The following is a 23,008-nucleotide window of genomic DNA, read 5'->3' on the forward strand; positions in this document are numbered from 1 at the left end:
CAAACAATGCATAACTTTTGTTCTCTTTTATTAAATCTAATACAAACAAGCTGCAATGGTCATAGCCTCAAGTGACAATTTGCAAAATACCATTTAATACAAGAAATACACAAATGCTGTGGGGGTCTAATTTGTGTAAATGTGAAAGCATTTATTCTAGTCAGATGACATCTAAAAGTGGAAATTTAGTTTAGCTTCCTATTTATGCATAGCATATAGTATTACAACATAGACAAAAAAGTGTGCATTACCAAATATTTGTATTTCTCATAGGGCCTTAATTATATCACTGACGCCCCTTAGTGTATTTCTATGGAAGAACACGTTCACGTTGCGCAATACAAAACATATTTTCCAACGTCTTCTGTTTTCATTAAAAAAAAACTTAAATTAATGTATTGTATTTAGATGTGTCAATGTATAAAACAGTGAACAATAGAAACATTTTTCATTTAGTAAATAAAATGTTGACCTCTACAACGTCATCATTGTCGGTTTTCTGCGCATGCGTGGATTCTAGAGGAGAGTTGAGGTCATACTGTAGGATTACTTTTATTGTGTGTCTGTGTGTACAAAACGTGAAAATGCCATCGGATTTTGACAAGGGGGCATACCCAGAGCCTCCTCGGCAGACTCCTGCACCTGACAAACAGACTGCACTACCAAACCCAGCTATAATCTTGTCAAAGCTCTTCTATTACTCCGTGGATGTGCCTGTCACGACATTGAGAGGTAATGCTAAAATGCTACGTGAAGCTAAATGAAGCTAAATGAAGCTATACAACACAGCCTCTTTCAACCTTTATGCATAATTGTCTATGGGTACATTGCTGTGCGAGAGTAGATGATAGATATAAAAGGCGTACTAAGTGAGATTTTGATATTAAATTTAATAAACATTTACCTATTTGTGTCCACAGATACCAGGTGGACGTGTTCAAATCAAATATTCCTCTTACAGATAACATTACAATTTTTGACAGAAACAGTTTAAATGATGGCCAAGTTGTTTCTTATTTTTTGTCGTTTTGGTGTCTAATCAAAAGCAGAATGAGCCTCACGCGACTCTCACGATTTGGGTTGCCAGCTTCAATGCTGCCACCCAGTCGGTTTTAACCTAAGAGGCTCTCTGTGATCTGAATGGTCACCTAAATCCAAGCACCTTTACTCAATCATTAATGAGTGCTAATGCAGCCTCAGCAGCTCAGTGAGTGAATTCTAGAGGTTTTGAGATTTCACATGAAACATGGCCTGTCCATATAGTGAGAAAAACTTGAGTGTCTCTATGTGCAAGTTAACATTAAAATTGCAACCTACATACTGTACTTTTTTAACCATGTGTATAATTTATCTTAGACTCAATATTTATGTTGACTTGTGAGCATGACATTTTTGTTAATTGTTTTTGAAGGTGTTGTAGACAGTATAAGGTCCAACAACAAGTCTGTGTACTACCACCAGAAGTTCCGGCGAGTCCCCGACCTGACTGAATGCGAGGAGGGTGATTACCTGTGCTACTATGAGGCAGAGATGCAGTGGAGGAGAGACTAGTAAGTGTTGCAGGTCATTCATGCCTTAGACCACATGTGTCAAACTCAAGGCCCATGGGCCAAATGCGGCCTGCCATGTCACTTTATGTGGCCCGCGACAATTTAAATTAAAAGATCTGACTGTCTTAAAATATCAGTTTATCAGGAGATATGCAGTTACACAGCCATTTTTTTCCATATGCAATATTTCTAACTTGAATAAGTAATAAATATAGAAATGGTTAATTAACAAGATTTAAAAAAGTATTTGACATAACATTTGGTTACGTTTAGTTACATTTATCTTACAGTTACATCTGGCCCTTTGAGAGCAACCATTTTGTTGATGTGGCCCTCTGTGAAAATGAGTTCGACACCTCTGCCTTAGACCATTTAATAACATTGGATCTTATTGTTTTAAATTAGACTTAAGTATCTAATGTATTGGCATTACTTTTTTTTATAGTAAAGTGGACCAGGAAATACTAAAGATTGTACAGGAGAGAATGAGAGCCTGCTACCAGAGAGAAGGAGCCAGTTATGAGCAGAATTGTGCCAAGGAAATCCATCAGTTTAATGAAGCAGCTAAAGACTTTCAGTCACGCTGTGAGTACTTCAATAAAAGATGGCTTCAGATAACTTACAATTGTGTGCCCTCTAGCATTCATATTCTTTATTTTGTCCTGCAAATGTTAATGAAATGCCAACATTTTTTCATTTGTAGATGGAGACCTTGGGGCTTATGCCAGTGCACGAAAATGTTTAATGAAGCAAAAACAAAGAATGATGGAAGCCCAAGCTGAGAGTGCTTAAGAATCTGAGTGTTATTCTGTATAATAATTGTAAAATAAAATGTTTTGACCTCAAGAGTTGCATCATCCTTCTCATTGGCCACACTGCTGCAAAACCACAAACCTTCCCAAGAGGCAACACAGGACATGTACAAAGACTCTACCATGAGTTGCTGATATAATGCACAGCACACTACATTTGACTGCCAAAGATGTTAGTTTTGCAATTGCACCTGCAAACTTTAAAGTTGCAGTTGCGATGCCAACTTCAGACACACCAAATGGGTAAATACTCTCATCCAACTGTGCCCAACACTACTGTTGAGTTTCATTCTAGAATTCAACTAGGGGGAAATCAGAGCAAAAGTAACTTGGCGATTAATCTGGGCTCTAGTCAAACCAGAAAGGTCAGTCCTAAAGGCCTATCATGCCACAAAGGCACAGAAGCACTATTTTATAAGTGCCAGTGAAACATTCACTTTTTCCAAGTCACTAGTGTTGATACAGTAGCATTAAACCCATAGTGTACCTCAATACCAACCATTGTCTCAGCCCAACTTCAGACAATTTTAAGCCATAAGGGGGGAGAAAAAAGTCATCGAGTTTCAGAAATGTTTTATTTCAACAATTCTGTAAAAAAGTCTTAGGAGGTTGCAGTTACAGCCGCTTGTCCCCTCTGCACATTCACCCTGGTGTGATTCTTGGCCAGATGGTCAGTGAATTCCTGTATTAAGCAAAGAGTTAGTACCACTTTAATAGTTTAAACTAGCAAGCAACAACTTTATGAACCTGGTATGGAGACTTTGTGAAGACAGTTTCCTTCCAGAGGTCAGGGGTCAGGTAGCTGTAAGTCTTGGAGATTGCATCAAAGGTGGCCTTTGCTGAAATGGCAGGGGGAAAAAATTGGTTACATTTAGTAATTTACAACTAATCAAAATGCTTGTTGAGCACTGACAGGGGGAACAGAGCAGACTATTAAACAAGTCTATCTGCCGTGCATTTCAATACTCATCACTTTCTCTCCTGATAACGACAACTGCACCACTGCAGGTGAAGCTGAGCAGAGCAAGGAGAAAAAAAAAAAAAAAAAAACCTCAAAAGAAGCCTCACCAAAGTTGCCAAGTGTGGCCGTGCAGCCTCTGGCAGAGGTGTAGCAGTCATCAATACCAGCCATCATGAGCAGCTTCTTGGGCACAGGGGCAGACACAATGCCAGTACCGCGAGGAGCAGGGATCAGACGCACCAGGACAGAGCCACAGCGCCCAGTCACCTTGCAGGGGACAGTATGGGGTTTGCCGATCTTGTTACCCCAGTAGCCTCTCCTGACCGGGACAATGGACAGCTTGGCCAGAATGATGGCACCACGAATAGCAGTAGCCACCTCTTTGGAACACTTGACTCCCAGTCCAACATGGCCATTGTAATCTCCAATGGCAACGAAGGCCTGTAATGGATAACAGTCAACTCATTGTTCAATTGGGTTGTCATCATTACCAATTCAATAATTTCTCACCTTAAACCTGGTACGCTGTCCAGCCCTGGTCTGTTTCTGAACAGGCATGATTTTAAGAACCTCATCCTTAAGACCAGATCCCAAGAAAAAGTCGATGATCTCAGACTCCTATTAAACGAGGTAAATAGCTTATGTAGCATTCCTTTTAGTTCAACTGAAACACTATGAAATACCATTTCACATGACGTACCTTGATGGGAAGAGAATACAGGTAAATCTCCTCCAGAGACTTGATTTTCATGTCTTTGACCAGGCGACCCAGCTTGGTCACAGGAACCCACTAGGGGACAAGTAATTTAAAGCCACGATCTTGGGGAATGTTTACGCTTCATTAAGCCAATCAACTTACTTCCTTATCTTCGGATTTGCCTCCACGTGCACCACGGCCCCTACCACGTCCCCTGCCGCGTCCACGGCCCCGACCACGGCCGCCAGCGCCGAAACCTCCACGAAAACCTCCTCTACCACCGGCGTCGTCCGCCATTTGCTGCAAATATAATAACTTTGTGTGAAACAATTTGGGTAAAGTAGATGATGAGAAAGATCCTGACTATATTCTTAGAAACAAAGGAGAAGAGAAACAAGCATCATCCTGGGACCACTGAACCATACATTGTTAATTTGACATATTTACGTGAAGATTGTGTAGTAAATACCGTTCACAAATTGGTTATTACTTCTTTATATTAAATAGCAACACTAAAATGACTGGGTGCCATACCAGATGAAGAAGATTTTTTAGGATTAAAATCAGAAAGATACATCACACATCTGACTTACGTGATCGCTTTAACAGGAAGAAGAAAGCAGCGTAGTTCCGCCGAATTTTGTTGAGAGATGTGTCGCGAGATTTTACGAGAACACACCGGTGTCTCATTACTGCCGCCTGCAGGCGACTCGTTCAAATAGGAAAAAGTTCAGCTTGAGACCTCAAGACCAATAGCTTTTACCTTCTTTATTAAAAATTAAATTATGGAAAGTCATGTGCGCATAGTCTGTATATTTAACATATTTTCCAAAATATGTATATATAAAGAAAGTACATAAAGCAGCATAATATGGCTTAGCAGTTGATGAAGTTTCCAGAGCTGCCACTCCTTTCTCCAGGGTCTTCCTCCTCTAACTCCGGCTGGTCTTCCATCACCTCCAGACCCTCACAGATGAGACTGATCTGCCTCTTCATGTGGGCCATGGTGCTCTGCATCCTCTTCATCTTCCTCTGGAGGGCAGTGGCAATAGCTCTGTAGTTCCTCTGCCGGGCCTCATATTCCTGCCTCAGCTGTTTGTAACAATTGTGTTGTGCTTGTGTGCTGTGGGAGAGTATGGTTCCACAACCCATTTGGCAGGGCTGCCTCCAATGTTCACAATGGTGAGCATGAGTGTCCAGGTCCCTGCGCAGGAGCTGTGCACGGCAGCCCTGATAAGGGCATTGGATCAGCTCATACAAACAGCTCATACTGTGGCAGTATTGTTCAGAGAGTGGAAAAGTGTCAGCACATCCACGGATCTCATTCTTACACTGCACAAGTTCAGACAAAGTTTAGATTAGATAAGTAATAAATAATAATACAAATAATACATATTTTTTAATAATAATAAAGTTTCATCCTACCTTGATCTTCATGTGTCCAATAGATTTACTTAGTTTAAACATGACAAAGATTAAGTTTGGGTTTATGGGCTTTCTGCAGCACGGACAGGTCTCTTGCCTACAGAGTTTATAATTATTAGTTACACGCATAAAATATGCTGAAAATTATTGAATACCTTTTGAGCCACTGTAAAATACATTTCTTGCAGAAGATGTGGTGACATGCAGCTCTCACTGGACACCGGAGAACCCCTTGGCATATAGTGCATATGAGATCATAGTCTGGGGTGTCCACAAACATGTCCACATCATAGCCCCCAGTCTGTGTTGATGTCTCTATGTCTGCCTAAACAAATAGAACACAAACAGCTTTGAAATAAAAGACAGTTAGACCAAGATAAAAAAAGGCTGTTCCACATGGTTTAAATGGTGCCCAATTCTGTTCCTCACACAAAGAGAAGCGTTCTGGAAAGTCATATGACCAATCACATGATTCAAGAAACAAAACAAAATAAAACAAACAAAAAAACAAAACAAAAAACATTGGCACTCTTAAAATTTTTAGATGAAATTCCAAATACAGTTCTTTGAATTAATATAGATATACACACAAAATAAACCTATTAATCCATTAGCAAGAATAAACAATAGCAGCCGTATCACAAGTTTTTTTTGTTTTTGTTTTAATAGATCTAGGAGCCTACTTGCACCACACACAATAATGCTTTAAACATATGGCTGAAATCACGAGTACTGTTACAATTATTTATATTAAAGAAAATACAATATATACAATTTAAATAAAAATCAACTGCTTACCATGATTGTATTTTTTCTTCACCGTGTTTCCATTCCTGGTGTGTCTTACTTCATATCAGCCCTGTCTTCACATGTACCATACACACCCGTGTTATCTAGCCTTCACACACATGAACCTTCCTGACAAACCGTGAAGGAGGGACTAGTATCTAACACAATTGGATTCAGCAAATGATATAAATGTAGGAAGATAAAGGCGCTCATTATCGGCTGCGTCCTTTCCCTGTTGTTCCAGCACGAAACCGAGTTCACACGCATACAAACAGATGAGCTTCTACAGGATCCATTGTGAAGACAAACAAAAACGCTTTATTTAAATAGCCTTCCTACAAAATATAATCAATATCGATAATCTAATAAATATAATAATAACATATTGTATTTCACACCCTACATAAAAGAAAGGGCATTGGCTGTATTTAAAACCCCACATAAAATATGTTGTTTACGTTGATTACGGTCTTTGATGAGTAAGAAGTAACCAATTACACCTCTGTCCGCTCGTGTGACGTAAAACGTGTGCGACGACCCTCACGTGTGCGATGTGTTGACTGAAGCAAACGTGCGAATGAAAAAGAAATTAATATCTTTCTAAATACGGATATTTATTTGGTAGTTCTTCTTTAAACTATGGCAAACGCCAATCTTCAGTTCAAAACAAAGTAAGTGTGAAACCTCTTTCTCGCAGCCTAATCTTTGCACATTAGTAGCTAACTCAGCTCAGATGCTAACGCGCTAAGAGCTGTTGGCTGTATATTGTGTACGATTCCATTAATTGTTATTTACTTACAGCTATTCAGTCTTAAGTAAGATCGAGCCGTTTTACAAAGGTGGAAAGGTTCAGGTAAAGAGTCTAAATCTATATTTAAATATTTGATTATGCAAACTGGGACTTGCCTTATTGTTTGGTTTATTTCAGGTCAGCAAAGATGAGCAGTACATTTTTTGCATTAGTGGCTCACATGTCAATGTGTTAGAAATCTGCACGGGAAAGATTGTCCATAGAATTGAGCACGTGAGTTATTAAATGATCTTCACAAACTGCACAGTATGTCTGTCACTGCAAACATTCCCAATGCCTGTCTTTAATTTAGGATGACCAAGAGGATATAACTTCCTTTGCTCTCAGCTGTGATGATGAGGTTGGAAAAAAGTTACCCCGTCTTACTGTATTTAGTTGTAAAAATATTTTAATAATTTACTTTGCATGCCTCTCTCTCTGTCTTAACAGGTGCTAGTCACAGCCAGCAGGGCTCTGCTCTTGAAGCAATGGGACTGGAGAAAAGCGCAATGCACTCGCTCCTGGAAGGCTATTCACACTGTGCCAGTTGCCAGTATGACCTTTGACACAACCTCTACTCTACTAGCGACAGGTAATTTTATGATCACAACCGTGACCTGCTTCGGTCATTAACAGTTGAAATCATTTTCCGTCTTTTAAAATGCATGTTTTATTTGCAGGGGGTTGTGATGGAACTATAAAACTGTGGGATGTGATAAAGCAATACTGCACCCACAATCTCAAGGGGTCAGCAGGTGTTGTTCAGTAAGTGCAGTTGTTGTAGTGCTTTGTTATTATTATATTGAATTAAAGGGTGCATCAACATACACTATGTTGAATTTCCATTTTTCTCATACTCATTTAGAAAATTAAGACAAAAGACATATCTGTTCTTTCCTTGTAGCCTTGTTCAGTTTCATCCAGATGCCCAGAAGCTCCAGCTCTTTTCCTCCTCATTGGACTGTGGCATCAGGGTGTGGGACCTGTGCTCCAGTCAGTGTGTGTGTGTGCTGCAGAGTCACTATAGTGCTGTCACGGGTCTTAGTTTCAGCAGTGATGGACAAACTATGATCAGGTACCGGGAATGTACCCACACCAATATTCAAATTATTTTTAAATTTTTAAATATTTTTTTAATTTTAATAGATAAATTGTCTTCTATTTTGTAATTTTATGTTTTGTTCATTGCAGTTCAGGAAGGGATAATATCTGCACAGTGTGGGACTTGAAAACCCAAAAAGTGAAACGCACTATTCCAGTGTATGAGGTAGGCTTTGTGATTGGTGTCAATGTGCTTTGTGTCAGCTGGTCTTGATTAAATGTCTTGTTTATTTTCCAGGCGGTGGAGGGTGTGGTACTGCTACCTGAAAAAGATGACTTTTCTGAAATTGGTGTGAAAAATAAGGGATTGCATTTTATAACAGCGGGAAGCAAAGGTAAAATGCATACCTTCATAATGCAAAGTACCAGTATACTTTAGTTATTATTAATTAATTTTTCATTCTCCTTCATAGGTGTTTTAAGAGTGTGGGAAGCCAGCACAGCCCATTGTGTCTTCACCCAGGCTCTCCCCACTACTCTCAGCTCTTCTGGTGATAATGAAGAAAAGGAGGATGACCCCCGCAGTCTGACTTACCTCCTTTACCTACCTGCCTCTTCCAGAATTGCTACAGTTACTGCTGAGCATAACATACTGCTCTACCAACTGCCCGCTCTGACCACACAACAGCAGGTGTTGATTACTGACCTTGGATTGAGATGAAAAGGCCTCTGCAGTGTGACTTATACAATGATATAACTCTTATTTTTCAGTTTGTGGGCTACAATGATGAAGTGCTGGATGTGAAGTTTCTGGGGAAAGTGGACAGTCACATTGTGGTGGCAACTAACAGCTGCCAGCTCAAAGTATTTGAGCTTCAAACAAACAGCTGTCAGATCCTTTATGGGCACACAGGTCAGTCACCAGGTCTTGTAGAAATATAGGCCTATATTTTTCTGTTGAAACTATGAATAAAAAAGTGATACAAAAATAAATAAATAAATATATATATATATATATAATTGGCATGTCTTTGTCATAGAATTACCCATGAATAAATGTCGATAAGCTTTGAGTAATTTGGAATAATATTGTTTACACACTGTTTTTATGTTTTATTAGATACAGTCCTCTCATTGGATGTTTCCAAGAAAGGATTGCTCTTTGCAAGTTGTGCTAAGGTCAGCGTTAACTCAACATCATGCTCAATGAAAGTTTGGCATCTCAGGATAGTTGCTCATGCCGCTCAAGTTTCACAATGAAGTTGCTTGCTTTCAGGACCGCTCAGTACGTGTTTGGCAGATGGACAGTGACAGTGGTCAGGTGCACTGTGTGGCTTATGGCTTGAGTCACACTAATGCTGTAGGCTCCATTACATTCTCTAAGTAAGAATATGAACCATAAATAAAGGACAGTTTGAAATTAAACCTACAAAAACAAAGTAACACAATTTTGTCTATGCAGATTGAAAGCATCATTCATAGTTTCTGGCAGTCAGGATTGCACAGTAAAGGTGTGGGATCTACCTCAGAACATTTCTAATACTGAAACAGACATCCACCAGCTCACAGCACGGACCACTGAGAAGGCTCATGATAAGGTAAATTCAAGGAATGTAAATCCTGGATTTTCTTTTTGCATTTTTAAAATATTGGCTTTTTGGAATATCTGCTAATTGAACATGTTCAAGAATAAACACTTATTTACACTTAAGTGTTTCTTTTTTTCTCAGGATGTAAACAGTGTAGCAGTGTCACCAAATGACAAACTGCTAGCATCTGGCTCACAGGACCGCACTGCTAAGTTGTGGTCTTTGGTGGGTGATGGAGGCCTAGCTCTCCTAGGAGTGTTTCGGGGTCATCGCCGTGGTGTGTGGACAGTTTGTTTCTCTCCTGTTGATCAGGTGCTGGCTACATCCTCCGCTGATGGGACCACCAAGCTCTGGGGTCTGCAGGACTTCAGCTGTCTAAAGGTGCATTAAGGTTCCATGTCATATCCAAATGTATTATGTATGATAAAATAGTCTGATTTAAATTGATTTTTGTTTTCAAGACTTTTGAAGGACATGATGCATCTGTGTTGAAAGTCATCTTTGTAAGTCGAGGAACACAGTTGCTCACCAGGTAAAGTTAAAATTTAGTGTGTTTTTGTTAGTCTTGTTTTTACCAGCAGTGTCGTCACAATACAGTGTGTCAAATTAGATTCAAACAATTAACACTTTTTACCATTTTCAACACCACCAAAAAGCTTTATCTTCATTGTCTGTAATTCACCATGTCTAGAACTGATTCCTTTAACTTTGATATAGTCTGTATGATATTTTATAGTATTTGCACCCATTTTCTACTTGCTATGGCTGTTGATGGCACTGTATTAAATCCCACTTAAATATATATTTTTTTGTATATACTGTTTTTCTCAGTGGCTCTGATGGGTTGGTAAAGCTGTGGACCATAAAAACCAATGAGTGTGTGAAGACACTAGATGCCCATCAAGACAAAGTCTGGGGCCTCCACAACAGTCGTAAGGATAACAAGATGGTGACTGGGTCAGCAGACTCCAACATCAGTGTGTGGCTGGTAAAGTTCCCGTTGGACACTTTTTGTTTCGTATTATCAGTTTTGTGTTAGTTGTAACACACAATATCTTGTTCTGGATTGATATTTAGGATGTTACCGATGTGGAGCTTGCAGAGGAACAGGCCAAGCAGGAAAACCAGATACTCAAGTAAGTTTCAAGTTATTTTTCTTTGATGAATGTATAGATTACACTTTGATTTTACACTTACAAAATTATTTTTCTACTACTCAACTGATACAGAAAAAAGCTGAACAAAGGACCCTTAACATTTCATTATTCAATTAATTTTATTGACTTAAAGATTTAGGAGCATTGTACAAAAACACCAAACGGATTTTAGGGTGGGATGATAATGTCAATACTCTTCTGTGTTTATGGCTTGTGTTGAAATTCTTTTGATCACATTTTTATTGATGACAAATAGCTTGACAGATAACCAAGGGGTCCATTGTTTCCCATAGATGGAACTAAGTGAGTTATAGACCTTTTTATGTTTCATGCAAGTTGAATGCAAATAATCCTTTATTTTCTTAAATAAAAGGGCATCTTATGTTTTACAAGCTAATACAGCAAATCATCCATATGAAACATTTAATATTTAGGCCCACTTTGAGTAGTTAAAATTAAGTGCCTGTTCAGCCCTTTCCTCATAAGGTCAATAAGTAAGAATGACTTACCTGTTTAAATAAAGGTTAAATAATTAATTTTCATTGTGTGTACAGACAGCAGGAGTTGTCTAACCTCCTTCATGAAAAGAAGTATCTGAAAGCTCTTGGTCTTGCGATCTCTCTGGACCAACCTCACACTGTGCTCATGGTTATCAGAGGTATGACTTTTCACTGTGTTGTGCTATATACAGTGGGGCAACCAATTGTGCAAGTTCTCCCACTTAAAAAGATGAGAGAGGCCTGTAATTTTCATTATAGGTACACTTCAACTATGAGAGACAAAATGAGAATATACCCTTTCTTGGCAATGACAGAGGTCAAACGTGTTCTGTAAGTCTTCACAAGGTTTTCCTCCTGCAGATCTTCTCTAGAGCAGTGATGTTTTGGGGCTGTCGCTGGGCAACACAGACTTTCAACTTCCTCCAAAGATTTTCTATGGGGTTGAGATCTGGAGACTAGCTAGGCCACTCCAGGACTTTGAAATGCTTCTTAGGAAGCCACTCCTTCGTTTCCCGGGTGGTGTGTTGGGATCATTGTCATGCTGAAAGACCCAGCCACATTTCATCTTAAATGCCTTTGCTGATGGAAGGAGGTTTTCACTCAAAATCTCACCATACATGGCCCCATTCATTCTTTCCTTTACACGGATCAGTCATCCAGGTCCCTTCGCAGAAAAACAACCCCAAAGCATGATGTTTCCACCCCCCATGATTCACAGCAGGTATGGTGTTCCTTGGATGCAACTCAGCATTCGTTCTCCTCCAAACACGACAAGTTGAGTTTTTACCAAAAAGTTGTATTTTGGTTTCATCTGACCATATGACATTCTCCCAGTCCTTTTCTGGATCATCCAAATGCTCTCTAGCAAACTTCAGACGGGTCTGGACATGTACTGGCTTAAGCAGGGGAACACGTCTGGCACTGCAGGATTTGAGTCCCTGGCAGCGTAGTGTTACTGATGGTAGCCTTTGTTTCTTTGGTCCCAGCTCTCTGCAGGTCATTCTCTAAGTCCTGGGGTTTTTTGTTTACCGTTCTTGTGAACATTTTGACCCCACGGGGTGAGATCTTGCGTAGAGCCCCAGATCGAGGGACATTATAAGTGGTGTTGTATGTCTTCCATTTTCTAATAATTGCTCCCACAATTGATTTCTTCACACCAAGCTGCTCACCTATTGCAGATTCACTCTTCCCAGCAAGGTGAAGGCCTACAGTTTTGTTTCTGGTGTCCTTGGTCACAGCTCTTTGGTCTTGGCCATAGTGGAGTTTGGAGTCTGACTGTTTGAGGTTGTGGACAGGTGTCTTTTATACTGATAATGAGTTCAAACAGGTTCCATTAATACAGGCAACGAGTGGAGGACAGAGGAGCCTCTTAAAAATTACATGTCTGTGAGAGCCAGAAATCTTGCTTGTTTGTAGGTGATCAAATACTTATTTTACAGAGGAATTTACCAATTAATTCATTAAGAATCCTATAATGTGATTTCCTAGATTCTTTCTCCCCATTCTGTCTCTCATAGTTGAAGTGTACCTATGATGAAAATTACAGGCCTCTCATCTTTTTAAGTGGGAGAACTTGCACAATTGGTGGCTGACTAAATACTTCTTTCCCCACTGTATGTCTATATGCTCATCAATCAGGCACAAACTGCAATATATACCATTGTCTTACCTTATCTGCTTATCCTTCTGTCAGTGTCTTTGTGTTCTGATCCTGCTAAAAGTGTTGAGAAATTGTCTAAATCAATTCTTCCATTGTTACTCTTGTTCCATTCAGTGACAACCAGGAAGTACTGTTTCTCAATAATGCAATGTGCAGTTTCAAAACACAGTCCTTATGTAATAGTTGCAGCTTTTTCAATGCATTTTTAGGTAAATTTAGTTATTAAAAGCACAGACTGATTGCTGATTCTGTTGAAAATCCTCAATAAGTTATATTAAAAGCTGAGTATTGTCTCATTTTAGCCATCTGGCAAGCGGAAAAGAGTAAAGAGTTGTTGGAAAAGACAGTGCTGAAACTTCGCCAAGATCAAAAAGGTATAAGCACACTAATTCTGCCTTCCCGATTATAACTACAGATGACAAACTTAATTGAATGGTTGTGTCCACTCAGAGTCACTGCTGCGATATTGTGTGGTTTGGAACACCAATGCCAGGAATTGCCTCCAGGCCCAGGCCGTGCTGCAGGTCCTACTCACTCACCTGCCCCCTGAGGAGCTGCTGCAGTACCAGGGGACCAGAGCACACCTGGAAGGCCTCATACCTTACACTGGTCAGAAGGGAGAAAATCTTGGGCAAATGAATGGAATAAATCCAAGTTTTTGTTAATATATTATTTATTTTCATTCTCACAGAAAGACACATGCAGAGGATTGGAAAGTTGATGCAGTCATCCATGTTTTTGAACTACATGTGGCAGAAAATGAGGGTGGTTGGAGCACCAGCCAGGTATAGTTTAATCTTTTTCTTATTTAGACTAGTCATTCATTCTGGACAATACCTTTTGAACTTTCTATACGGTAACTAATTAATGAAACCAAGGCCTTCAGTATTCACACAAGGACAGTGTTGTTTAATGGAAAACCAGAAAAAGCTACTGTTTGCTTTGCTACCAAACTACCCCTGCATTTTCACAAATCACCATAATAATATTAATAATAATAATAATAATAATAATAATAATAATAATAATAATAATAATAATAATAATAATAATAATAATAATACTTAAAGCCAAGTTTAAACTTTAACATGTGCTCTAGATTGGACCAAGATGAAGACATGGACACCTTTCCTCTTGAATCAGCCCAGCATTTCTCTGCAACTGACAAAGAAAAGCCATCGGACAGTGGTGATGAAGACAATAGGGATTGCAGTGACAGCGAGATAGAAGAAGGTGCTTCAGATGTGGAGGATAAGGAGGTCGAGGAGGTCAGCGTCTCAAACAAAGCTTCTGCCATCAAAACAACACAAAATGGAGCCCAGACAAATGGGAATCATTGTGAAAGTGAGGAGAGTTCAGAAGATGAGGAACAAGTGGAAAGTGATCACACAACCTTTAAAGAGATGAACATTCTTTCAAACCCACAGTGTCAGACATTGGCCAGCTGACAACACAAACTGAACGCAGATATTTACATCTTATGTTGATATGCTACAGCCCTTCGGCTGTTCCTGTTGGGATCATCACCTGCAAGATGGGTAACATCTTTTCCTACAGTTTTAAAAGACTAACTGTCCTTTGAGTCAAAAGGAAACAAAATGCATTTGTGAATGACAGGTGAGAATCAAAGCTAATGCCTGGCTGCCTTGTCTAACCCTGATTTACCAGCTCTGCATCACAATTTGCTGAACAAAAACCTTGTAAACAACACAAATGTTTGTTAAATAAATGCATAATCTTTTATTTAAGATGTTTATTTTCTTGATTTGTTTATCAGACAGATGATAAACACTAGTTTCTATTATCAATTAGCAACACGTAATTACATTATAAAGTTCATATTATATAATGAGTCATACATAAGTCATATATAATCAGTCAACTAATAAATCATTCAGTACATTTATGTTTATGTTGAAGTAAAATATTTTCCAAAATGATACCTTGCAGACTTTTCAATACTATCTAGTCATATCTTACTAACTACTGACTGTTCCGCTTTATATGTTGTGCCCCTTGGCTGCATTCTTCCTGGTGATGGTCGTACAGCGGGTCAGAATCTGCTGTGGCTGTGGCCTGGGTGGTACTTTTGGTGATTTGAGACCCTTGTAGAGGTTGGGGTCTGAAACACTTGGCAGCATCCTTACATCAGTGGATGGACTCAGGTGATTGCTTCTGGGGGGTGGAGGAGTGTGGCTAAAGCGCGACCCATCCTCTGTGGATCTTAAGTTTAAAGAAGAGCTTCCAGACGAGCAACTAAGGTCATCGCTAAAGCTAAAATCACTTTCACTGTCAAAGCTTCCATGGCTGTAAATGTTAACACTTCTCCCCTCATCATTGTCATCCCTTTCTATGGTAATTGTTGGTGGAGGATGGTGATGCACAGAGCCATTTGTAACATGGGAAGCTGGGACAACAGGTAGTTGGGTAGGCAAGAGTGCTGGTAGGATGTTAAGAGAGCGTGACTTCTTTTTGCTTTCTGGCTGCAGTAAGCATGGGGAAGATGGTCGTGATGATGGTGTTTCCAGTAGATTAAGTGGATATTGTTGCTCTGGAAGACTAGGTGTCAAACAAATATGTGGGTAGTAGGGCCGTAGGTAAATTGAGGGGATGTATCCTGCCTTCTCTTTATACCTGAGAAAGAAAACACAATCATTGACATGATTCTTAAATTATTAAAATATTACTGAATTATTTTCCGATTACCTTACAAGCCACCATCCGTTTTCTGGTTTCTTCAAGACCTCTACAACAGCACTAATGCTTACTGTAATCTCATCATCTTTGGTAGCTTTATAGCTCTTGATTGCTATGTAGAGCATTCCTGAAATTTAAAAATACAATTGAAATATTCCCTTTTAAATGAAACTGGACATCATCTCCTGGTGGTTTTGAACTTATGCATAACAGAAGGAGTTTTACCCTGTTTTGTAGACCCATCTATTTCATCATCACCATCATGCTCAAGTTTCTCCAGATAAGGAGCAGGAAACCAAGCCATTCGCTTTTCATCATTTTCTACAAGCCACCACCCTGTACCAACATAAATTCATCAACATAACAGCATACAGTACAGAAAAAACACTTAAAATACCTGTGTATTTCTCACCTGCTTTGTCTTTAATCAGTACATCTACTTTCTCCTCTGCAGCTACTTTAAATGGTTTGTTTTTGGTGTCCTTGGTCTCATATGCAGCCACACAGCAGTAGGTCTCTGTCACAAATGGTTTTGTCACATTTCCACCACCTAAATCAGCTTTTAGGTCTTCGTCTAAAGGCATCACTATGACGCTACAATGTCACAGTAAAGTAAAGTTATAGAATTAAAATTATTTTTTCAATTGCCAAACTTTTGCAGATTTTTCTAAAGAATTATGTTAATGTTGTTGTGCCTCTATAAACTTAGGAAATGACCCACCTGCTATTAGAAAACTCTGGTTGGAGATCCTGCTCGTTTGGATGAAAAAATGTGACTAGGTCTGTGCACTGACAGACTCTGGGCTCACAGCTCAGTAGTTCATTGCAGTATGTCTGTAGAAACTTGAGTCGCACAAGATACTTAGTTGGAGTCTTCTTCTGATCGCTGTGCTTCACTCTTTTGTCTGAAATGAATTTATAGTTGTACCTGTCCAGTGCTATGCATAACTTCAAAGATATCAACAGGTTGGCAAGTATGGATACTTACAACGAAATTTTGGAATAACTCTTTCAGATTGTTTCAGTTTGCTTGCTGGAAACGCATTCTTCATTTGTTTCTGGTAATATAAAGCCAAGTAAATCTAAACAATTTGAAATTCTGGACCTAATAGGAGACTTACTCACATGTAGTTTCTGAAAGTCTCTAAATGTTCTGTACACCACAATTTCATTCTGATCGGACCAAAGCACAGACACCAAGTACATCTGAAAAACAAATAATCACTTGTAAATAACTGTGTTAATATAACTAGTTAGGCCTACTACCTTTTTCTGTTCCTTGTGCATCATGCTGATCAAACGCACGCGGATTGGGTATCTCTGAGGATCCATTAAACCCAGAGCTGAGAAAGTCTGAACTACTAGAGTCCTTCAAATGCATCTGCAGGTGAATTTATAAGCCGCCCTGAGAAGGTGCGGCATTGAGCGTCAGACGCGGAAAAACTCTATTTTAAACAGCGGGAAGTTAGTTATTTGGATGTGTTTCAGTAATGTAACTTCTCTCTCCGTGAAATCCACACTGTAGTATATATTTGTAACGCAACACTTATCTTCACATTCATAACAATGGCGAGTCTTTTTGTAGTTTCCAAAACTCCTTATTTTACAACTTATAAGACTCATTTGCGACATCTAGTGGTAATATTGCAATTGAGTGTATCCAAGAAGAAATAAAATCGCATACATAAAATGTTAGTGAAATCTTTATTAGTCTTTTTTATGTTTATTTTTTACAGAAATTCACAGATTTGTCATAATCAAAAATGCCCACATGTTCTTCACATTGCATATTTAAAAATACCCTAATTGTATTCACTGATGGCACTTTAAATGCATTTTAGTAAAAAGATCATATGTTTAACATTGTACATAAAAGTTTGAAACTGTAAGAAGTGTTCACCTGTTGTTTGCCTACTCTTTCTATACTGGCATCAAGATAGATCCAAGCAGTTTTTTTCCATTTCAATATTATTAAATACCTTTTTATAACATTGACAAAAAGTTTACTTCTTACAAAGTGAAGCATGACTGAACTTGCATTTATATTTTTATTTCCCCTTTACATAGATAGTATCTTTGGTCAGCCTTTAATTGTTAAGCTTACATTTTGATTATTGTATTTTATTTATTTTTTTTTACAAAAAATAATTGAATTCCAAAACTGTGATAACTTAAAATACACTCATTTTGTTTTGTAAAGAGAAATAGAAAACAATAAAAATGACATTTTTTTTAAAAAGGATTTGGAATTTCTGGACAAGCTCTGCCACCTTGTAGAACTGCAGTACCAGTACATATTAAGTAATTAACATGTATTAATTTCAAAAAGCATGTCTGGACATAAAAAAGAACAGCATATAATTCCAAATGATCACAGCTTTCAGGGCACTGCTTTCATATCATGCTTCAAGGCACCTTAAAAGAATAAAAAAAAAAAAAAAAACCCTGTCTGTCTCCTTTGATTTTTGTGTTTAAATGGAGACTGACAAAATAATAATAAAAAAAGAAAATTAAATAAAAACATTAAAATTCGAGACCAATTTGAAAACAGAAAAATCAAGCCATTCATCTTCTTGTGTCCTTTCACATTCATCTGTGCTGTCTCTTCACAGTGGAGAAAAAACAGTTTGACACCTGGCTTTATAAAGGCCCTCGGTCAATTCCTGTTTTACATTTCCTGAGACTACAGGGTAGTTTAAAATGTCCCCATCTCAAAGCATCTCATGATAGTGTCACCGGAATTCAAAGATAGGTGTACTATGTTCTTGAATGATGTTTAAATTTAAAGACTGGTACCTGAAAATATAAAAAGTAATGCAAGCAACACATAAGGTAAGAAAAATTGTGATTATTATTATTTTTTTCCCTTTTAAAAATTTACCATTCAGAACTCCTATGGTAATAATACCCCTCGATAGTGGCTGTAGATTTCTGAAAGCAAATGTAGTAGAAACCTGCAAAAGATGCACCACTGATGTCCTTTATGGTGTGGTCTGGAACTAGAAACTGCTCCTTCAAGGTGTCAAAAGGGGAGAGGCCAAAGTTCAGAAAACAAGGCACTAGATAAGTAGAGTAACACACAACTGCCTTACCTTCCACCGCATAAAAATATAATCACTCTTTTCCAGTGCGTCATAGTCAAAGCCATCACTATTAAAGGTTTTGGCATACTTGTAAAAAGGCTGAAACTTGCCCTGAATGGGAAAAGTAAATAAAGATTGATATTTGCAACAAAAGTAACAATGCCACTGGTAATACAGCACAAACCCAGTGTTTTCTGTCAACATCTTCATCCGCATCCCACTTTCTTGTTAAAAACGGCTTTTTTGGACTGATTATTTCCCCAGCAAAAAATGTTGTGAGAGTGGGATATTCCTTGAGAAGTAGAAGACGGTTCAAATTTATGTAGGATTACATACAGTCAACATAAAAGCTAGAAGAAATCTCCGTGCATATTTCTGGCTGCCCTGTTTGGCTGATCTCCTGTTGCATAATGACACCAGTATACAGTTGAAACACATATGCTTACCTCTGTCAGCCCTTTGATCTTCAGATATCCACACACATAAGAGTCCTCCATGGACACATGCTGCATTTAGCAAACATATTTTACACTTGAAAGAATAGAGGGCTTCACATTTTAGGCAAAAACAAAAATCTTAATGTTGGATTGATAATCAATGTTTTTACTATATTTTATCAGACCTAGACAAAGTGATTTTAAAGTTTTTCTTTAGTTTACCAAACCACCTAGTTATCTATAAACTGGGTCAACAAGAATGTAAGCTATGTGTGCCAGGCTAACGTAGCACTGCTTCATGCTCCACTGCAGCTTTATTACAATGGATGAATCAAAATGTCATTACACTAAACATACATCAACATACAGGTGATGAAAAATATACCTGCAAATCAACCTCCACGTCATAGGCGTTTCCTTTACTCTTTTGGTGACCCTGAAACCGTGAGCCGCTGTACAGCAGAGAGGCGCTGACCCCGGGCTGGTGAGCGTTGATCGGAGCAGGCGGGTCAAGAAATGCCGAGGACGGACAGGCCGTACCGGGAAAGCCATGAGTTTCTACTGGGACAGGCATGATTTGCGCAAAACTGTCTTCGTTAGCCACAGCCGCATGCACTAAAAACTTTGACCGATATTTTAGCTCACGGGCTCATGTCATTTCATTGGCTGAAAACTGGAGCTCGACCAGAGCTAGAAGCTTATTGGACGATGTTTCGAAAAGCATTATGGGACATGTATTTGAACTGAGGTATACGCATGTGCCAGTATATATATATATATATATATATATATATATATATATATATATATATATATATATATATATATATATATATATATATATATATATATATATATATATATATATATATACACACACACACATACACACACATATACATATATACATATACTTTCCTCAGTCCAGAAAAGTGCAGTACTAGGGACAGCAAAGATACTGCACAGAAGCAGGCTCCCCGGCCTCTGGTAGAGGTCCCAAGCATGGAAAAAGAGGGGATGAGACCACCCGCAGAGGGTGAGGAGGAGATTATTATATATAAACTTGTATTTTTGTTTCTCAGGGTCTGCTTTATTAGTTTTGTGTTATAGAAATGAAATAATATGTTCATCTACTAAATAATTTGTGCAACTCTTCATCATAGTGGTCCACACATGTGGTAATATGGGAAAGGACCTTTCTATTTCGCTGGATTTCTTTTTCCTGGAGCTGAAAATAATGTATTTAGAAAAAGTATTATTGAGTGATTCAATCAATGATGATTAATTATATCTGTTATGTCAAACATACTTTTTTGATGAGTCTGCTTTTCCACGCATTGGCACGGGTGATCATCTGATTTTCTCTGTCTCGGATGATGAGGAGGTGGTTTTCATGAGCTGTAGTCAATGCTCCCATCACTGTTTCTTTGTCTAAAAACACCTTGAAAAATACAAATTGTGTTAATACCCTATTTTTATCAGAAATATAATAGGAAAATTGTACCAAAAATATACCATTTTCACATCATCAGACAAATCTTCCACACCATGGTGCCTTGATACTTTCTCAATAGTTGAAGTGACAATCCCCTGCATTTTTTCATGATATTTATCCTCCAGTTCTCGACATTGTGCAAATGTATAGATAGGTTAATGAAAACAAAAATATATATACAATTAAATGCAGGTTCTAATTCAGAAAATCTATTTGAAAAAAAAGGATATATTTCTTGAGCAGTTTCACTGAAGGTGCCAATCATTTCCGATAAGACCACATCCAGTTTTTTGATCATCATCTACAACAACAGTTTTAATACAGAGTATGTACAGATATATTTTAAGGTTAACATACACCTACCTCTATCTGACTTATTAGTTTGAACTCAAGTGTAAGTAAATGTTTTTGCAGTTTAGTTAACTCATCTGTGTGATCAGTCTGTGATGTTGCTGCTGATTCTTTTTTCAACTTGAAACAAATGATACACAAAACAGATATAACATTAGAGCACACAGTTAATACTGTCTAACTAGAAAATGTTAAATTGTTTACCTCTTTGAAGTACTTTTCAAATTCCCCTAATAACTTAGTTTCTTTCTGCATTATATCTGCTGTGGTCAGACTGTGACTAGTGAAGAATGAATTCACCTCTGCTTGCCTTCGCCTATGCTCCACTAAGCCTGTTTCAAACAGCTGCACACACAGCTCTGTCATCTTCTGCTTGAATGTAAATAATAAGTTAAGGAATCAGACTTAATATTTGCAAAAATAAAATTCAAATTAATTATTAATGAAGGATATGGATCCTGTTGAGCTGCTATTTCTGGTACACTTTGCAGCTTGTTTTCCAATGGATCATCTTTGAACATGTGTTCAAAAAGAAAAGACCCATTCAATGATTCTACAAAGGCATCCTGAAATATATAAATAGTGAAAAATATTACTTTGAACTTTGAAGCCCCTGACAATATGGACCAAAGCAAGTACCACATGCGTTTGTAGCTCAGCTTGTTGTGCTTTCAGTGCCTCTGTTTTTTTCTCTCTCTCCAAATCTTCCTGAGAGAGTTTCTCAAGCTCAATATTGAATTTGACAGATGCTTGTTTTTTCTGAGTAGATATACATTAACATGTTAGGAGTGGTATGTAATGTCTTAATTCAACTATAACAGAGTAATAAAATAAAATGATCAAAGTACTCACAATTTCACTGTTGACATATCTGTAGTCAAGGTACTTTACATTTGGAAAGAAAGCAATTATGAACAATTTGTAATTTTCCTCTTCGCTTAAGGGGTTTCCACAAAAGTTAAGAGTGAATAGATTTTTTAATTTCTTGAGACAACACACCTGTGTTGTGACAAAATATTTTATTAGTACAGTCTGATAAGGGTATACTAGTATAAAGTGTAGTCAAAAATATGATTTACTTGTCTTAGATTCTTCAAGACGTTATTGGCCATGTTAAAAGAAACAAGTTTCTCAAGGGAATCCATGTTTTCCAGAACTGTAATTCTGTTATCTGACAAATTTAGCTCCTCTAGTTTCTTGAGAGATTCCAGGCCCTCAATTTTCACAATGTTGTTAAATGACAGATCTGCATTAAATATATTTGTATTACATTTTACGTGAAATATATGCTAAATTGTATTCCAAGTAATGTTATCTTACTTAAACATTTCAAAGTTGTTAGACGACTCAGGCCCTCCATCTTCTGTATGTTGTTGTTATTCAGGTGAAGAGTTGTTAAAGATGTAAATTCCCACAAGCGCTCAATCCTTGAGATATCTGCACTCATAAGCATTTAATCATTTAGTTATCATAAATAAACACATACTTATGACATTGAAATGTCTTACGTCTAGATCCCAGGTCAAGTTTTTGAACCTCACAAAACTCCAACTGCTCCACTTGGTTTCGTCCCGTTGGACCTTTTTTACTTTGTTCGACTACAATGGCACGCAACATGTCCTCCGTAATATAAACCTTTCCTCCTTTGCCGCACATTGTGCACTTGATCTTTATACCTTAGCTATAGGAGTTTAACTAAGAATTTGGTTTTCTTGTTTCTCTTAAATGAAGTACGTTATCTAATCTACGACACGGAGCGCCGTTATTTTAACAGATCCATGAATTCCGCGCGTGTACAGTTTTGTTTACGCCTTGTTACTAGGCAACATGGTACGTTCACTAAAGTCTGTCTACTTTACACTTTGCGCTTTAAAGAACTTTCATTAAAAGAAAAAAAGTTGAAATGCTAATTTAAAAGGTACACTGTCAATATTTATTGTCAGGAAAAAAAGAGTGTTTTGTGAGTACCACTTG

General features: G+C 38.0%; 6 protein-coding genes across 6 annotated transcripts; 2 read left to right on the forward strand and 4 right to left on the reverse strand.

Moving 5' to 3' along the window:
• Positions 1-512: 512 nt before the first annotated feature.
• ndufb10 (NADH:ubiquinone oxidoreductase subunit B10) lies at positions 513-2,396 on the forward strand. The gene is made up of 4 exons (XM_033970584.2): positions 513-732; positions 1,412-1,550; positions 1,996-2,135; positions 2,254-2,396. Exons 1-4 carry the CDS (start codon positions 585-587, stop codon positions 2,340-2,342), a joined length of 516 nt encoding a protein of 171 aa, XP_033826475.1. The 5' UTR covers positions 513-584; the 3' UTR covers positions 2,343-2,396.
• A 522-nt stretch (positions 2,397-2,918) lies between these two features.
• Positions 2,919-4,353, reverse strand: rps2 (ribosomal protein S2). Its single transcript, XM_033970582.2, has 6 exons — positions 4,183-4,353; positions 4,024-4,113; positions 3,834-3,941; positions 3,431-3,764; positions 3,110-3,201; positions 2,919-3,044 (listed from the first exon to the last, which is right to left on the reverse strand). The coding sequence occupies exons 1-6, from the start codon at positions 4,315-4,317 to the stop codon at positions 2,964-2,966; spliced, it is 840 nt and encodes a 279-aa protein (XP_033826473.1). The 5' UTR covers positions 4,318-4,353; the 3' UTR covers positions 2,919-2,963.
• Positions 4,354-4,882: 529 nt separating this feature from the next.
• On the reverse strand, positions 4,883-6,515 carry rnf151 (ring finger protein 151). The gene is made up of 4 exons (XM_033970583.2): positions 6,244-6,515; positions 5,601-5,770; positions 5,446-5,542; positions 4,883-5,352 (listed from the first exon to the last, which is right to left on the reverse strand). Exons 1-4 carry the CDS (start codon positions 6,244-6,246, stop codon positions 4,897-4,899), a joined length of 726 nt encoding a protein of 241 aa, XP_033826474.1. The 5' UTR covers positions 6,247-6,515; the 3' UTR covers positions 4,883-4,896.
• A 231-nt stretch (positions 6,516-6,746) lies between these two features.
• On the forward strand, positions 6,747-14,904 carry tbl3 (transducin beta like 3). Its single transcript, XM_033971257.2, has 23 exons — positions 6,747-6,905; positions 7,036-7,087; positions 7,163-7,258; positions 7,338-7,385; positions 7,475-7,616; positions 7,705-7,789; positions 7,929-8,099; positions 8,216-8,291; positions 8,364-8,460; positions 8,539-8,756; positions 8,837-8,978; positions 9,186-9,244; positions 9,342-9,448; positions 9,528-9,663; positions 9,796-10,035; positions 10,116-10,186; positions 10,486-10,642; positions 10,732-10,790; positions 11,366-11,469; positions 13,274-13,345; positions 13,422-13,580; positions 13,663-13,756; positions 14,071-14,904. The coding sequence occupies exons 1-23, from the start codon at positions 6,874-6,876 to the stop codon at positions 14,417-14,419; spliced, it is 2,766 nt and encodes a 921-aa protein (XP_033827148.1). The 5' UTR covers positions 6,747-6,873; the 3' UTR covers positions 14,420-14,904.
• Positions 14,905-14,971: 67 nt separating this feature from the next.
• On the reverse strand, positions 14,972-19,811 carry gid4 (GID complex subunit 4 homolog). The gene is made up of 10 exons (XM_033970982.2): positions 19,574-19,811; positions 19,198-19,257; positions 18,936-19,043; positions 18,761-18,862; positions 18,550-18,680; positions 18,403-18,464; positions 16,081-16,215; positions 15,894-16,004; positions 15,678-15,795; positions 14,972-15,605 (listed from the first exon to the last, which is right to left on the reverse strand). Exons 1-10 carry the CDS (start codon positions 19,760-19,762, stop codon positions 14,972-14,974), a joined length of 1,650 nt encoding a protein of 549 aa, XP_033826873.2. The 5' UTR covers positions 19,763-19,811.
• Positions 19,812-20,314: 503 nt separating this feature from the next.
• Positions 20,315-22,690, reverse strand: drc3 (dynein regulatory complex subunit 3). The gene is made up of 12 exons (XM_055223940.1): positions 22,543-22,690; positions 22,355-22,471; positions 22,114-22,280; positions 21,887-22,033; positions 21,674-21,793; positions 21,497-21,600; positions 21,239-21,422; positions 21,047-21,154; positions 20,914-20,984; positions 20,704-20,827; positions 20,498-20,629; positions 20,315-20,416 (listed from the first exon to the last, which is right to left on the reverse strand). The coding sequence occupies exons 1-12, from the start codon at positions 22,688-22,690 to the stop codon at positions 20,315-20,317; spliced, it is 1,524 nt and encodes a 507-aa protein (XP_055079915.1).
• Between the last annotated feature and the right edge of the window lie 318 nt (positions 22,691-23,008).

The sequence above is a fragment of the Periophthalmus magnuspinnatus genome, chromosome 8, assembly GCF_009829125.3.
Source record: "Periophthalmus magnuspinnatus isolate fPerMag1 chromosome 8, fPerMag1.2.pri, whole genome shotgun sequence".
In the NCBI taxonomy this organism is placed as follows: Eukaryota; Metazoa; Chordata; class Actinopteri; order Gobiiformes; family Gobiidae; genus Periophthalmus; species Periophthalmus magnuspinnatus.

Coding starts and splice junctions, on each gene's coding strand:
- ndufb10 (XM_033970584.2), top strand. CDS start 585: ATGCCATCGGATTTTGACAAGGGGGCATACCCAGAGCCTCCTCGGCAG. Junction 733..1,411: donor GCCTGTCACGACATTGAGAG/GTAATGCTAAAA, acceptor TTGTTTTTGAAG/GTGTTGTAGACAGTATAAGG. Junction 1,551..1,995: donor ATGCAGTGGAGGAGAGACTA/GTAAGTGTTGCA, acceptor TTTTTTTTATAG/TAAAGTGGACCAGGAAATAC.
- rps2 (XM_033970582.2), bottom strand. CDS start 4,317: ATGGCGGACGACGCCGGTGGTAGAGGAGGTTTTCGTGGAGGTTTCGGC. Junction 3,942..4,023: donor TGTATTCTCTTCCCATCAAG/GTACGTCATGTG, acceptor CTCGTTTAATAG/GAGTCTGAGATCATCGACTT. Junction 3,045..3,109: donor TCACAAAGTCTCCATACCAG/GTTCATAAAGTT, acceptor TGCTTAATACAG/GAATTCACTGACCATCTGGC.
- rnf151 (XM_033970583.2), bottom strand. Junction 5,543..5,600: donor ATTTTACAGTGGCTCAAAAG/GTATTCAATAAT, acceptor TAAACTCTGTAG/GCAAGAGACCTGTCCGTGCT. Junction 5,353..5,445: donor TTGGACACATGAAGATCAAG/GTAGGATGAAAC, acceptor GAACTTGTGCAG/TGTAAGAATGAGATCCGTGG.
- tbl3 (XM_033971257.2), top strand. CDS start 6,874: ATGGCAAACGCCAATCTTCAGTTCAAAACAAA. Junction 8,461..8,538: donor TATAACAGCGGGAAGCAAAG/GTAAAATGCATA, acceptor TCTCCTTCATAG/GTGTTTTAAGAGTGTGGGAA. Junction 8,979..9,185: donor GATCCTTTATGGGCACACAG/GTCAGTCACCAG, acceptor ATGTTTTATTAG/ATACAGTCCTCTCATTGGAT.
- gid4 (XM_033970982.2), bottom strand. CDS start 19,762: ATGCCTGTCCCAGTAGAAACTCATGGCTTTCCCGGTACGGCCTGTCCG. Junction 18,863..18,935: donor ATGTTGACAGAAAACACTGG/GTTTGTGCTGTA, acceptor TTTCCCATTCAG/GGCAAGTTTCAGCCTTTTTA. Junction 15,796..15,893: donor AGATGGGTCTACAAAACAGG/GTAAAACTCCTT, acceptor TTTAAATTTCAG/GAATGCTCTACATAGCAATC.
- drc3 (XM_055223940.1), bottom strand. CDS start 22,690: ATGTGCGGCAAAGGAGGAAAGGTTTATATTACGGAGGACATGTTGCGT. Junction 20,828..20,913: donor AGTGAAACTGCTCAAGAAAT/ATATCCTTTTTT, acceptor ACCTATCTATAC/ATTTGCACAATGTCGAGAAC. Junction 20,417..20,497: donor AAAGCAGACTCATCAAAAAA/GTATGTTTGACA, acceptor CATTATTTTCAG/CTCCAGGAAAAAGAAATCCA.